This window comes from Aphelocoma coerulescens, chromosome 9 (assembly GCF_041296385.1).
Source record: "Aphelocoma coerulescens isolate FSJ_1873_10779 chromosome 9, UR_Acoe_1.0, whole genome shotgun sequence".
In the NCBI taxonomy this organism is placed as follows: domain Eukaryota; kingdom Metazoa; phylum Chordata; class Aves; order Passeriformes; family Corvidae; genus Aphelocoma; species Aphelocoma coerulescens.
In genome coordinates this window covers 5,050,713-5,064,217 of record NC_091023.1, presented here as the reverse complement: position 1 = coordinate 5,064,217, position 13,505 = coordinate 5,050,713, and the positions used below count along the sequence as shown (strand labels likewise).

At 43.7% G+C, this 13,505-nt stretch overlaps 1 protein-coding gene across 1 annotated transcript in view; it reads left to right on the top strand.

Moving 5' to 3' along the window:
* ARHGEF4 (Rho guanine nucleotide exchange factor 4) overlaps positions 1–13,505 on the top strand; it is a 224,102-nt gene that overhangs the window by 105,701 nt on the left and 104,896 nt on the right. Inside the window, exon 6 of the mRNA XM_069024316.1 lies at positions 1,918–2,047. Coding sequence (XP_068880417.1) covers positions 1,918–2,047 — 130 coding nt within the window. The remainder of the gene's footprint in view (positions 1–1,917; positions 2,048–13,505) is intronic.

Genomic DNA, 13,505 nt, shown 5'->3' with positions numbered 1-13,505 from the left:
CTGGAAATCTGATTTTACCCCATCCAAAATAAGAGAAAAGGAAGTTTTGTTGTGTGGTACCATGGTTATGAGCACTGTGGACACCTCAGACTTTTAGAAGGTAATGAACACACTTTGAGGAGGGGATTTAATGAGAAAAGTCTCTCCCAGTTGTGCACCTGACAAGGCACGGATATACAACAGAGATCCAGCCTCTGCCAGGGACTGAACTGCTGTGCATAGGAGCATAGAAATAACCCCCTGGAACCTCCAGCAGAAAATATAGGAGAGAGGATCTTTACTATGGTCTGGTCCCTCATTTCCCATCCTCTCCCTTGTAAGGTTGTGCAAACCCTGCCCACATATTACTAACACCACTGAAAATGCTTCTTCTCCTGAGTTAGGGTTCTACAGGCCTGGCTTCCATTCTATAGGAATCAAATAATGCCTGTACCCAAAATTTGCTCTGGTGTCCCAGGAATTAATAAGAATGAAGCCTGCAGCTTTTATTGTAACAGCCTTAGGCCAGGGTTCTTCTTTCTAGTCTTAAACAGAACAATAGTGCATTCTATCACCTTTCATGTAAATAATCGGGAATTTAACCTTGATGTTTTCAGAGCTGTGGCCCAGTAAGTTGTCTTGCTTGATTTTCACTGTCACCAGAAGAATGTGTGTTCCCACACACTCTTTGCTACGACTTTTCTAGAAAAACAGGCACTGCACAGGCTAATTTGAACGGGGATCACCTCAAGACATGGTGATTTGTGCCAAAGTATTGGCTGTGTTCTCTTTGCTTTAGAAAGGTTAAGTCCAGGAATAAACAACCAAACCAGGCCCAGAACAGCAGCACTCTCAGCTGGGTGAGCACTGTGTGCTGCTTAGTTTTGGAAGGAGGGTTTGGCTAATGGCCATCTACAGGAGAGGTTTCAGCATCAAGACTAGTCAGCAGACTTTATGCTGATGGGACATGCTGTGGGCTGGTAGGGAGAGGGAAAGATCCTGGGGAGAATAGTGGACCTCAATATACCAAGTTCCTGGCTCAGTGAAGGATGGATATGTTGTAACTGAATGTCACAGTGGCAAAAGGAAGGGGCAGTAGGGATAGAGATGAAAAACTGGCTATGCCCAGAGGACCAGTGCTTACCAACCAGCTGATCTCCCAGTCACTTGCAGTCACTGATATCTTCTGCAAGTGGCATCCATGGGAGAGAAAAGGAAAAAGGGATAAAAGCATACCTGCAGTATGCATTAATTACTAACTCTGTATTACAGGCCATGAGCTATGTGTATATATCCATATGTTTTCCCCTTTAAACCAGCAAAAGTTATTAATTCAATGAGATCTGGCAGTGGTAGAGAATTTTCAAAGCTTTATTAAGTTCTATAAGTTTTATAAAATCAATCAGCCAGGCATAGGAGAGTGTGAGAATTCTTACTTGCACCTTTAGCTGAAGAGAAGAATGTTGTTATCCACATTCTATATGGCTGGGGACTGGTGCCAATAAATCTCTGAAGGGAAAAGTTTTATTTTCATGTTAAATACTAGAAGAGGAACTATTAGTCACAAAGCTGTAGGAATAGTTCTGTAGCTTAGGGGATGACCTCTTGTAGTGATATTCTTCCCCCGCACACTAGAAACACTTCATAGGAAGAAGTGAAACTATCTGTGAATGGAGGTGTGTGTGGCTGTATGAGAAGAAGGAATCCAGTATCTGCTTATCCACTTCTGTTCTTACTACCTTGCAGTTTTCCTTGCCTTCTCACTGTTTTCTAACGTTTCTACCCATAACCATCCATGTGTGTCTACTAACGTACTGCTTACTTACCTGGGCAGGTATCAGAGGTGGGAAGAGGTGCTCTGGGATGAATGCTACATTTTGTCCTATGGGGTGTCTAAACTTAATGTTTGTTGCCTTTATTTTCCCTCTCCTGTTGCAGGCTGGAATAAGTCCATCTATCACATCTCCTGTTGCCTTTGACATCCTGCCACTGAAACTGCATCCATTTTCCCAGAGCACTCCAACAGGCCTGGACTGCGTGGGCTGGAAACGGCGCATCTCTGTTCCCGGTGTGTACTCTGTTCTGGCTGGGTGTGAATGATGAGAGACTTAAGCTCTGGTTATTGAGTATGGAAACTATGTGATAAGCATTCTAACCTGTTTATGATGATTGCTGCATCCATGTCTGAGCAGAAATCTGCTTTAGAATTGAATCTTTCATGTGCTTTTCATATTTGGGGTTGTTTTCTCCCTGAGTGGATAAACAGGGTGCTGTTTAAAGGCACGGTCAACTTTCTAGTGAAGAAGAGATCACTCGTGGCAATGATAGTGTGCTTGATGTAGAGACATTGTATTGTCTTGTGAGAACTCTGTCTCACCTACGATGGTGTCAGCTCTATCACACTCTTGAATTAGATTTCTGCAGATGAAATAGACTCTGCCTTCTGTTTGCTGGAGACCACTACAGTGGGAATGGTGAGGTTCATCTCAAGTTGCTAATTAGGCACTAAAGCAACTAAATGAGCCTCTGGAGACAGAAGTTTCCTGTACTTTAAATCCCCTTAAAGAACAAGTATGCTGTGTTTTCATGAGGAATACCCATGAAGTATCATGTCTGCTTCATTTCTGATGACTGACACTTTCTCAGAATTAAAATCTAAGTTGCACAGATTATTACACTGTGAGACATATCTTTGCCAGGTTTTTAAATTCTCCATCTGACGGTGCCTGCCCAAACACTGCAGATATCTCTATCACAGCACTTTGGGGTGGAGCAAGAAAAACAGAACGCAGAGGAGTTGTTTGGCGGTTAGGAATCTAGCCAGAAAAAGCCAGCCACAGTTGGGTGCCAAGCTGCCATTTCTGCCTCAGAAGGTCTCTGTACCATCGATTAAACCCTGCTGGAGTTACCTAATTAAGGGACAATAACATTGTACTAATTACATCAGAGTTGAATGGTCATAGTATTTTGTCAAGCAAAACTGGTTTGCTTTCTGATGCTTTGTATAGCTCATGCACAGAGTCATGAGGCTTGATCTGGAAATAAGAAAACAAACTATTTATTATCATGGTGTTGAGAGCCCTGCCTTTGCTCTCTCAGCACTGAGGGCTTTGATCACTTGCTGTCACAAGCATCTGGTGTTGCCCCAGTGCTTAGGACCAGCTCCCTGGCTGAATGAAAAAAGCTGCAGCTTTACTCTTTGGAAATCCCAGATGGAAACCCATCATTGTCAAGTTGTCTGTGCATCTCTGACATTAGCTGAAATCCCTGAGCACCACTGTCATAGAAGTAAATTCTGAGTCACAGCTGAGACAAATTTCATGGTAGTTCCCAACTGGGACATGAGGGAGTTAAAAGATATGTATGAATTTCTGAGGGTGAATAGGGGAAGTAAATGTATGCAGAGTGACCAGCTGGCAGTGCTGTAGGTGTTTATATGCTGTCTAGAAATGGGGCATGCAACCTGAATCATCTGTGATTCACACAATATTCCTGAGATAGGTATGAGTGAATTTCATACCATGACCTAAGCCCGGACCTCAAGAATTTCTGAGTAAACGTAGCAAAACAACTGAAATGGAGCAGAATCCTTTTACTGCCACCAAAACCATGCACCTGGGAAAGGAAAGAATGGAGAGAGGAAGCAGAGGTTCTGCCACAGCCGTGTCTCTTAGCTGCTGCTTGTGGGCTTCATTTGAAGCATTTTGGGGGAGATGAATGTGTGCACATCTCCAGCCTATGGTAGGATGTGGATGAGAAGAAAAGTGCAAGTTACTGAAGTAATACTCTGATGCTGAGGGATCAGTTTTAGGATTGGCTGTGTCCTTGAGGCAACAGCAGTGCAGCAGAATGCCCTCTGATTCTTGCACATCTTTGTTGTGATACTTGTTTTTGACAGAGCATGTAAAATAAATATAAAATAAATTGTCAATTCATTTAATCTAATTTTAAGATTTCTAACTCCAAAGCTGCAACTGCTTGTATCTTAGTCTATGCTTTATTCATAAAAGACACTGGATATGAAAGTACTATGCAATATCCATTGCTACTAGATACTTCCACGGTGAAAATAGGGATAAATTTCCTGCTCCCAAAGTCTGCACGTGGTCACCTTGTGCAGGGAATGCTGCAGAGACTGGAACGGACTATGGAGGCCTCCCTAGTTCTTCAAGTGTGAAATGATGGCTCTCATGGTCCCAGCTCAAACGGTGCTCTCAGACTCTGTCATGCACCTACCCAGGGTCTGGGGACAAGAGCTGGGGACAGACTTACTATCCTAGGGCAGGCTGCATGTTCCCCGCTAGAACATAGCACGCGTGCAGGGAGAAGAGTTTCATTTTGATGCTGTTTCTGCTGTGCTCGTTCCGTTCCTCTCCGCAGTCGGAGCCATGGCGTTCCCTGCCTTTAAGCCATGCTGGCAGAACGGGGCAGGCTCAGCGCTGCCACCCGGCCGTGCCGGCAGCGGGAGCAGGGCAGCGGGAGCAGGCACTGCCCCCCGTCCCTCCGCCCGGCAGCTCTGGCCGGGCCGTGCGGCACCAGCAGGCGGCTCCGACCCCTGCGAAATGCGGCGCGGCCGGGGCCGGGCCGTGCCTGGGGGCGCTGGGGCGGGCACAGCGCGGAGCCTCCGCCGGGCACGGCGGGGCTGCACCCGGCTCCGACACACGCCTGCACACACAGGCACCCCGAGGTTAGCGATGTTTACCGTCCTCTTCAAACATCGGGAACACTTAAATAGTTAGGAAGAGCTTTAGTTAGGCTGCGCTGCACGCTTCAGCGGGTAGTGTTGATGAATATCAAGTGTCTTTCCCCTTTAGTTCGCAGGATATTCTGATTTGGAAGCGATCCACGAGGATCATCGAGTCTAACTCCTGCCTCTCCCCAGTAGCCACACCATGGGTCTGAGAGCCTTGTCCAAATGCTTCTTGAACTCTGGCTGTCTTGGTGCTTGTGACCACTGCCCTGGGGAGCCTGTTCCAGCGCCCAAACACCCTCTGAGTGAAAAAACTTTTCCTAATATCCAGCCTAAACCTCTCCTGACACAACTTCAGGCCATTCCCTCGGGTCCTGTCACTGATTGCCAGAGAGGAGATCATTGTCTGTCCCTCTGCTTCCCCTCTCAAGAAAGTCAGACTGCAGTGAGGTCTCCCCTCAGTCTCCTCCTTTTCTAGTTGTCTGGGTATCCCCTTGTCTTCATTTGTACCGTTCAGCATGTTCCTTACTGCCAGTGTAGGAAGCAAGCTACTTCCTAAAGCAGATATGGGAATGCTTTTCTGCTTTTTAGCAGCCTCTGAAGACCTTTTGACACAGATATTGCACCAGGAAAGGGGTGGAAGGGAAGGGCCTAATATATATTGGAGTGAGCAGTAGCAGGATAACAAGGCTTTGGGTTAAAGGAGTGGACCAGTATGTTTTTCTTTTAGGCTATGAGACCTATCTTCTTCCTCTTCTCTCCTGAGTCTGGTATCTGTTTATTTATAAATTGAAGACTGCCTAAAATTGGGGATGTTGCTGGGAAGCTGTTTGGACGGTGGCTGCAGCTGTGAGAATGGAGCTACAACAAGGCTGAAGCCAGGAGATGGGCAGTTCTGGGTGTAAGAGCTACCAGCCCACAGGCCTAGAGCAGGAGAAGCATTCAGGGAAGATGTTGATTTCTGAGCTTTTCCATAGGGATTTTCCAGTGGGAGGCAATCACAAGGTGACACAGTGACAGACAGACACAGGTAGCTGTCTGAGAACTGGAGTTTCTTGACATCCCTGCTCTCACTGCTATTTGTGCCTCCCAGGAAGAGACTTTTTTGTTCTTTGGCCAGCTTGTTACCCTTTCCCAGATGTTTCCCTTATGCTACCTCTCAGAGAATCTGAAACTCTTGGATAGGGACAGGGACACACACATGACCATAAACCTCCAGGGTTTGTCATATCCTCATAGAGGGAGAAACCTGTAACTGGTGTATTACAAGATAGGTTTGTAGCTGTGCTAGAAAAAATCTCACACCTGTATTATTTTAAATCATTATCTAAATAGAGACCAAATCTTTTTGGCAACTTTTCACGTGTCTTGTCAGATTTAAACAGCCTCAGATCTTTCAATTTTCTCCTATCAGATGTCTACAAGAGATGCCCTGGAGTTACACCACAGAGCTGCTGTTGGTTGTATCAAGCAATGGGGCATGAATTCACTGTGACTGATGTGTGCTGATGGTGAACATACTGGTGGCCTTGGAAATCTGCAACAAGAGTAGGCGAGCCAAGTTCTCAAGGGCTGAATCTTTTGTGGATAGTCTGGAAAACAGTGACCACTTAGTGATGCTGAGTTATCCTCTGGCCTCCCTGGTGTAGTGGAAAGTATTTCTCATAGGCAAAGGGAATGTTTGTTTACTCAACATCATGTGGACAACTTTCATCTTCTTTTCCCAGATATAGATGTGCTGTTAAACTCACACTTGGCAACAGTTAATGTGAAGATGTTTGACAGCCACTGGAGAAATCTGTCCAAGAGGGAAAATATTAGCTCAATAAAAGGACTTCATATGTCTTATAAATATTTAGCAGTCCTGTAGTTCAGCAAAATAGCAAGCTGAGTTATTTATTCCATTTTTGTCATTTTAGTTATTGAAGGGACACAGAAGAAAGTGGTATGCAAGTTCCCAGAAGTGTATCATGGTATCTGTAGCATGAAATGTCCATTCCATCCCCATTAACCAGAGAAGTATAATTGAATTTAAGTGGCTAAAAAATAATCACGTTGCCTACTGTATACTTTTCATTTTGTCTCTTAATCACAGAAAGATTGGACCCTTTTATGTCAATCTAGGTTCTGTTTAACCACAGCCACAAACATTTGCCCTCTGTGAGGTCTCTGATAACATGTGCTCACTCTAAGGTTTTCATCCAGTCTTAAAAGCAGGGCCTGGTGGTGGCTGAGTTGCTGAAAAGTTGTCTTAGCAAGTTGAGTGGGATTGTACATATTACTACATATTAGTACTGAGGTGAAAGATTTAGCATACCAATAAAAACTTTCTGTGGGAAAAGGAGAGAAAAAGATCCTAGCAAATCCTGAAGGATTCTGGTAATCACTGTTCAAAGCTACAAGATTACAGTGGAACCCAACAGAGGCTACAAAATCCAGCAGATATTTAGGATCAGGTTGTCCAAGGCTAGCTTGCCTACCTTTACCAGGCTGTGCAGTGAGATCCTTCATCTTTAGCTGGAGTCAGTTAGTGCTACATCAACTTTAGATAAGTTCTCTCTCTAATGTCAAGGGAGAAAATCTCTGTGTAGATTTTACAATAAGAAAAAATAAAGATCTGTAGTTAGGGGGAACCCCTCTATGATGGGTTGCAGTCTTGAACTCTGACACAATTTTTGCTTTCCACAACTTGGCTTTGTAGTATTTTTCTTCTTTCCATTCCTTTAGAAAATTCCTCTCCAGTGCATACATACAACATACATACATACATAAGGATAATTGGGACTGAATTGAAGCCTCTCCTTAGCACCTTTCCTGTCTGAAGGCAGGTCTGCACGACCTTTCTTCTTCTCAGTGCCCTGTTCTCCGCACCCACAGAACAGCTGCATTCATCTTTGTTTTCAATGCTTAATTTACCTTCTCCTCATTATTGTGATCAAGGAGAGTTTCCCTCCAGTTGTACTCGAATGCAGGCAATTCTGGGGGGCTCTGGAAGAACCAGATCAATGCAGAAGAGTGCTTCTATCACAGTCAAATAGAGAACACATTTCCACTTCTCTATTAGGAGGTATTAGATATTTTGGTCTAAGTAGCTACATTCAGAAGATAATTGAAGGAATTATTTTGTTACAGATCACTAGAAATTTTGGGGTTTTTTTTGTTACTGCTGCAGAGACCTTTCTTTTAAAGAATAGCTGAAATATTTAAGGACTCAAAACTTGATTCAGCATTGTTGGGTGCTTTGTGATATTCTCCAGCGGTGGAGTGCGACATTTTTTCCTTTTAGGAAATACTCAGCAAACCAGAAGTCTTACTGAACTGAAATAACCCTGCTACTGCATGGATAGTGAGGCAAACTCAAAGGGGTCTCTATTGGAACAAGCTGTGGTGGTTGTATAACGTGGTCTTATGTACTTTGCAAAGAGCTACCTTACACAGAAATTGTAAAATAAGCATTTTCAGTTCTTATGTGAAATCGGGCTCCTGGGTTTGGATTTGGGTGCCTAGAACTATGTTCACTCTCTATGTGACAGGAGCAGTTTGGGGTTTTCCATTGTGGCCCACATGTGGGTGGCTGTCCCTCTCCCAGATGTGCTGGTGCAGCTGAGCTCCTCCTTTGCTTTGGTCCAACTCCTACTTGCAGAGTTTCACCTGGCCTGGGTAATCTCACACTGAATCAAGCTGGTTCTGGTCTTACACTGTTTTCTGCTGCACCGGGTACAAACCATGTGGCTACTCTTAAATTATTTTGATAGTTTGACAAATCTGCCATCTGCAAGGTCTTTGAGCAGAGCAGCAGCCCAGAAATGTCCTTTATTATAAAATCTCTGTGGTGCCTCAAAGCTATTGTTAAACTGCACAGGTATTTCTGCATTCTCAAGAAACTAGTATTCTTTCAGGATTCTTCTTATAGGGACACAGGGAATCACCTGTTAGATAATGAGAATATAAAACTTCCTAGTAAATAGTAGTTAGTGCTGCTGTTTCAATTGGGGCTGAGGTCTCTTACAAAGATTCCATGTGGAAATGGGGATCATACCAGGTCTGCGGTATGGGAGTGGATGCTAAATGATTTTTCAAAACTCCCAGCTGCAACATCCTCAAATCTCAATCTGTGTTTTTCTGGCTTTAATTTCATTTTGAATTCTTTTTCTGAGTACTTACAAAAATAGTTTTTTAATAGCAGCAGCCACAGCCAGTTCTAAACATGATTAGTTTATATGTTAAATCCTTTCTGAGTTCTCAGGGGAAGCAGATAACACAAGGTCTCTCTCACTTGGGCATTTTTAAAATGCATGAAATTCTACTATTTCCACTTATTTATTTTTAATCTGACAGTTCTGCTAAATTAGGAGGAGAGATCTCTGTCTCACCCTTGCTTTCTTAATGCCTTGAAATCGGCTTTAATAAAAATCAGCTGCTGGAAGCTGCAGCTGAAAGCAGTTGAGCTGCCACAGAGGGAGCCTCCTTAGTGGACCCCTATGATGTCAGGATGCATCGAGGCAAGCGGAGAGGAGGGTAGGAATCCAGCTCAGTGCTCAGCCAGCGCTGCCAGGTACCGCTGCCCTGGGAGCAGCTCCGGAGCGCGCTGCCCGATTCCTCCCGCAGCACAGCAGAGCCCCTGGCTCTCCCTCTCACCTGCCTGCATGAGGACCCAGCAGTGCCCCAGTGAGTCCAGCGGGGTACACAGTGGGGAGAACTGCAGCAGCAGTGGCAGCTCCGGGCTCTCGCCGGGCTCGGATTCAGACAGCAGCGGGGTGGTGTGTGGTGGTGGTGGCATGAGAGGCGTCCTGTCCAGGTACTGGAGCTTGGAGAGTCTTCACTCTGCCACAGGTAAGGGGCTCTTTTTTTTTTCCTTTTTTTTTTCCTTCTTTTTTTTTTTTTTTTTTTTTCTTTTTTTTTTTTTTTTCTTTTAACTGCTCTATGATATTGCACTGACCTTGAGAAACCAAACCAAACCTCCTGGAAAAAGTATATAATTTGGAAATTCAGTCTCTTAGTCTTGAGAAATAACCAAAGCATTCAGTGTTTGCTAGCTATACCCTCTGCAGACTTAAACCTAAACCAAAACAACATAGACCATCAATAGACTTCTAAAGTCAGGAGGGAAGAAATAGGTTTTTAATGGCTTTGGAAAGAGTGCTTAGGCTTCTACCTGATTAAAGCTGTCCTTGCCTTTTGGAACATTTCTTGTTTCAGCTTAATCGTATAGAGCTGAATGTTAGAGTTGACATTTCTCTGTGTAAATTCCAGTGTAGAGAGTATCACTGCCTCTAGAAAATGCCCAGGCGAGTGCTGTGCAGCAGATGAGGGCTAGGTAGGGTTGCACTGCTGCCCGTTGAAGGAGGGGAAAGGCAGTTCCCTGAGCCAGCTGCTCAAGTTCAGTTTTTGCTTTCCATCCATTATTTAATGTCTTTCTGAACCAGAGATTTTGGAGGCAGGTTCACGTAGCCTGGACCTGTTCTGACTCAGCCTGTCTGGATGTGGCATTCTGGTTTTTAGTTACTGATGTGCCTATTTAGGGTTTGAATGTTTGGACTGCAAGCATGGTAAAGAAGCTTTCTTATTCCCAACTGATAGTAGCAAAGGAGCCTGGCAATGATGTTAATGGCCAATGACTGCTGAGCTGTTCAGCTGTTGCTGTTTAGAGAGATTTTTAATAGAGCTGCAGTAAATTAGTTCCTCTCTTAGATAAATTCAGACAAGTGCCTTCAAGGCCACCAGTGATTGCCATTTCCTTAGTAAAAATACCCAGTGCTACCAGCTAGAATCAAGGCTTGGGAAGAATTCAGGCTGCAGTACTGTGTAATCTGCTTTAGCCATGTGTACTTTTAATTATTGAAAGGTTTTATCATTCCATCTGCTACTGTAGGTTTGGAGCTGTTTAATAAAATCTCCATTGCTGCTCTGTAGTCTCTGCTGAAGCGTGAGTAACTGCACAATCATACAGGAAAAAGCTACAGCAGGGTGGCCAGTGTCCCTGACTTTCCAGCCCACACACCACACCTTCTAGGTGGCCAAGAAGCACTAAACACCTACAGTGTGTCCTGAAAGTCCAGGGACAGGAAAAAAAGCTGAGGGTGAGATCAAGCCATTGGTGCTCTGTTCTGGGGAAAGATCTGCGCTGCAAGTACAAGATGATGTGCTTTTGCATCTCAGTAGCATCTGCTGGCTATTTTCTCTTTAGCTGGGAGTGCAGATTAACCCCAGCATGCTCTGACATTGGCATAAAGTAAGTCTGGCACAGGATCTTTTTGCCAACTCCCGCTCCGAGTTGCACATGGGGCTGCAGCGGTAGTTCTGTCCCAGGGTTACAGGGTTTGCTGTCAGCTGCCCTCCCTGGATGCATTCTTGAGCTTAATCAGGTCAGTAGAAACAAATGGTGTACAATGATACAAAAGAAGTAATGTTGATAGCAAAAGCAGGCTTTGAAATTCTGTTTTTCTAAATGCTCTTTCATTTCTACAGTAGTCTTGCTCCCAAGGCTGTTAGGCATGGTGTCATTTTGTGGATGCTACATGCATTTAGCAGGAAATACAGAGATGAGAGGAAATGGAAGAGAAAACGGTATGGAGACAGACTGAGGACAGGGAAAAACCAAATTAAGTTTCATAATTGCAGTATTGATATATAAATATGATAATGAAAGCAGATCACTGCCTTTCAGACTGTTGCTGCCTCAACATACTGTGGTGGGTGTCTTCTCATGTGCAAAAGATTTCTGAGCAGTTTATCTCTACCTACTAACAAAATTCAGACCAGAATAAGGATTAAACTTTTAGAGCAATGGCTCAGCAGGAGGAATTTGTTTTGTTTTGATTCTTCTGTCAGAATTCTTTTTTGGATTAAACTTAGGAAGCTGTGGTAGAACTGCTCCTCTCCATCAATGTCAATTGCCTGTCTGAGGAGTGAGGCAGGATTTTTTTAAAGCTTGTGTTAAATAACATTTTTGAATGGTAAAATTTAATACACTGCTTAAAACCCAAACAGAAAACCCAAGGAAAAAAAACCAGCAGGAACAGTAGCAGCTGGAAATTCATGAGAGAAGTGGTGACTAAAATGTGTGGCAATGTCCTCTCCTCAGAGGAGCAGGGAGCCTCCAGCATCTTTCTGTTGGACACATCAAGACGTTAGGGGGAAAAAAGAGTACAGACTGTGTGGAAACACTATGAAGTGCCCAACGTTGCATTAAAAGAGGTCTGAGATGAGTCAGTCCCTTTCTCTGTTTGAAAGGGATTCTGCATTTCCAGTAGCGACCTTAAGGCTGGACTTGGTGGAGAGGGTTTTGCTTTTCTGCCTGCTGTGTGTACATAAGTTTTTCTGTAGGGATCTTCATACTGAGCCTGTTGCTGTCTAAGACTTCAGGGAAGATTAGAAATAAACCAGATTTAAATGACTGAAAAGTGGAGGTGAAAAGAAGGTGGGAGGTACGATTGGAATGCATGCATTAGAGTTTTTCTTTTACATTATTTAGATTCCAAGGAAGTGAAAAGACAGAGGTGTTTGTGTGTTTATGTATGTATATGATTGACAATGTGTGATTTCAGAAATACAAATTGACTTCCCCTGTGTAGAAAAGATAGAGCTTTCTGAGGTTCACAGGAGCAAAAGCTGTCTTTGGTTAGTTATCTTCCTCTGCAGTCAGTAATGAAGTACAATTCCTTTTGGTTTGAGGTTGACCTTGTTGTAATATATTGATCAAGAGGGGAAGTTAATGTGACAGTTGAAAGAGAAAAGACCTGGTGTTACAGCATAAACTTCTGTGCAAATGCCATTCGAAATACAATTATACAAAAAACATGGTTCAGGCTTGTAGGAAGTGAAAAAAATCTACTGCTTTTTAGTATCAGTGCATGGTATTTCTGGTCTAAATGTCAATAAACACTACCTTACATGAGAAGGCCCTTCTCCCTGAAGCTAAATATAAACATGAAAATAGAGAATGCTTTACTGTTCTACCACGCTCTCCATTTGAGGATGCCAGAGGACTTTGCAAGCATCAGTAACCCTCACAGAGGGCCCAAAAGACTTTCAAAGCATGATTTAGGATAGATAAAAAGGTATAGTTTGACACTTGGACAGTATCCTTGCTATTTTTAAATACTTATGAGCAGTGTCCAAGTGTTTGGTCAGTGCAGTCCCCCCGTGAAAAAAGGACTGGGAGCTAGGGTGGCTCAGCAATTCTGAAAATTGAGCCATAAGTATCTCAGCTGGACAAAAACCTACAAGGCATCCAAATTAAAAGCCAGTTGTGACTGTGCTCCAGCAAGTGATTCAGTGGCACTATGGGCGCTCTAACCCTGGTTTCCTAGGCAAGACTTTGTACCCCAGGCTCATGCTGCCTGTATCCCATTCATCACTGTTGTACAACTCCACTGAAACATTTTCCTTTAGAATGTTTCCAGATTCAAGCCTGTGAGCAGCTCTCTTTGCTTTTCCAACTCCTTTGTTGCGGGTCCAATCCCGACCTCATTAATACTTGTGTTTATTCTTTTTCTTGTCCAAGTTGGGGAGGACTGGAAAAGCAAAGAAAGGTAGGGACAAAGGGGGAATCACAACCTGGAGGACCAGTGGTTGCCATAGTTTCCCTGTGATCCTCTGTGTATTTGTGCATATGTAGCAATTTAATTGTACAGGCTACACTTCAGTGCGCCTCTGCACAGATTTGTGGCTCCTAATATGCAGATATGCTCATCTACTGCCCTTGGGAATATGGCCTTTAAACAAACAAGAAAACATGAAACATGGGTGTGGAGTTTTTTTTCTTCATTCAGAGCTTAAAAAGAAAATTGTGGGTTTTTAAGGAAGGTTTTTCCAAGTCATTCATTTCATTGTT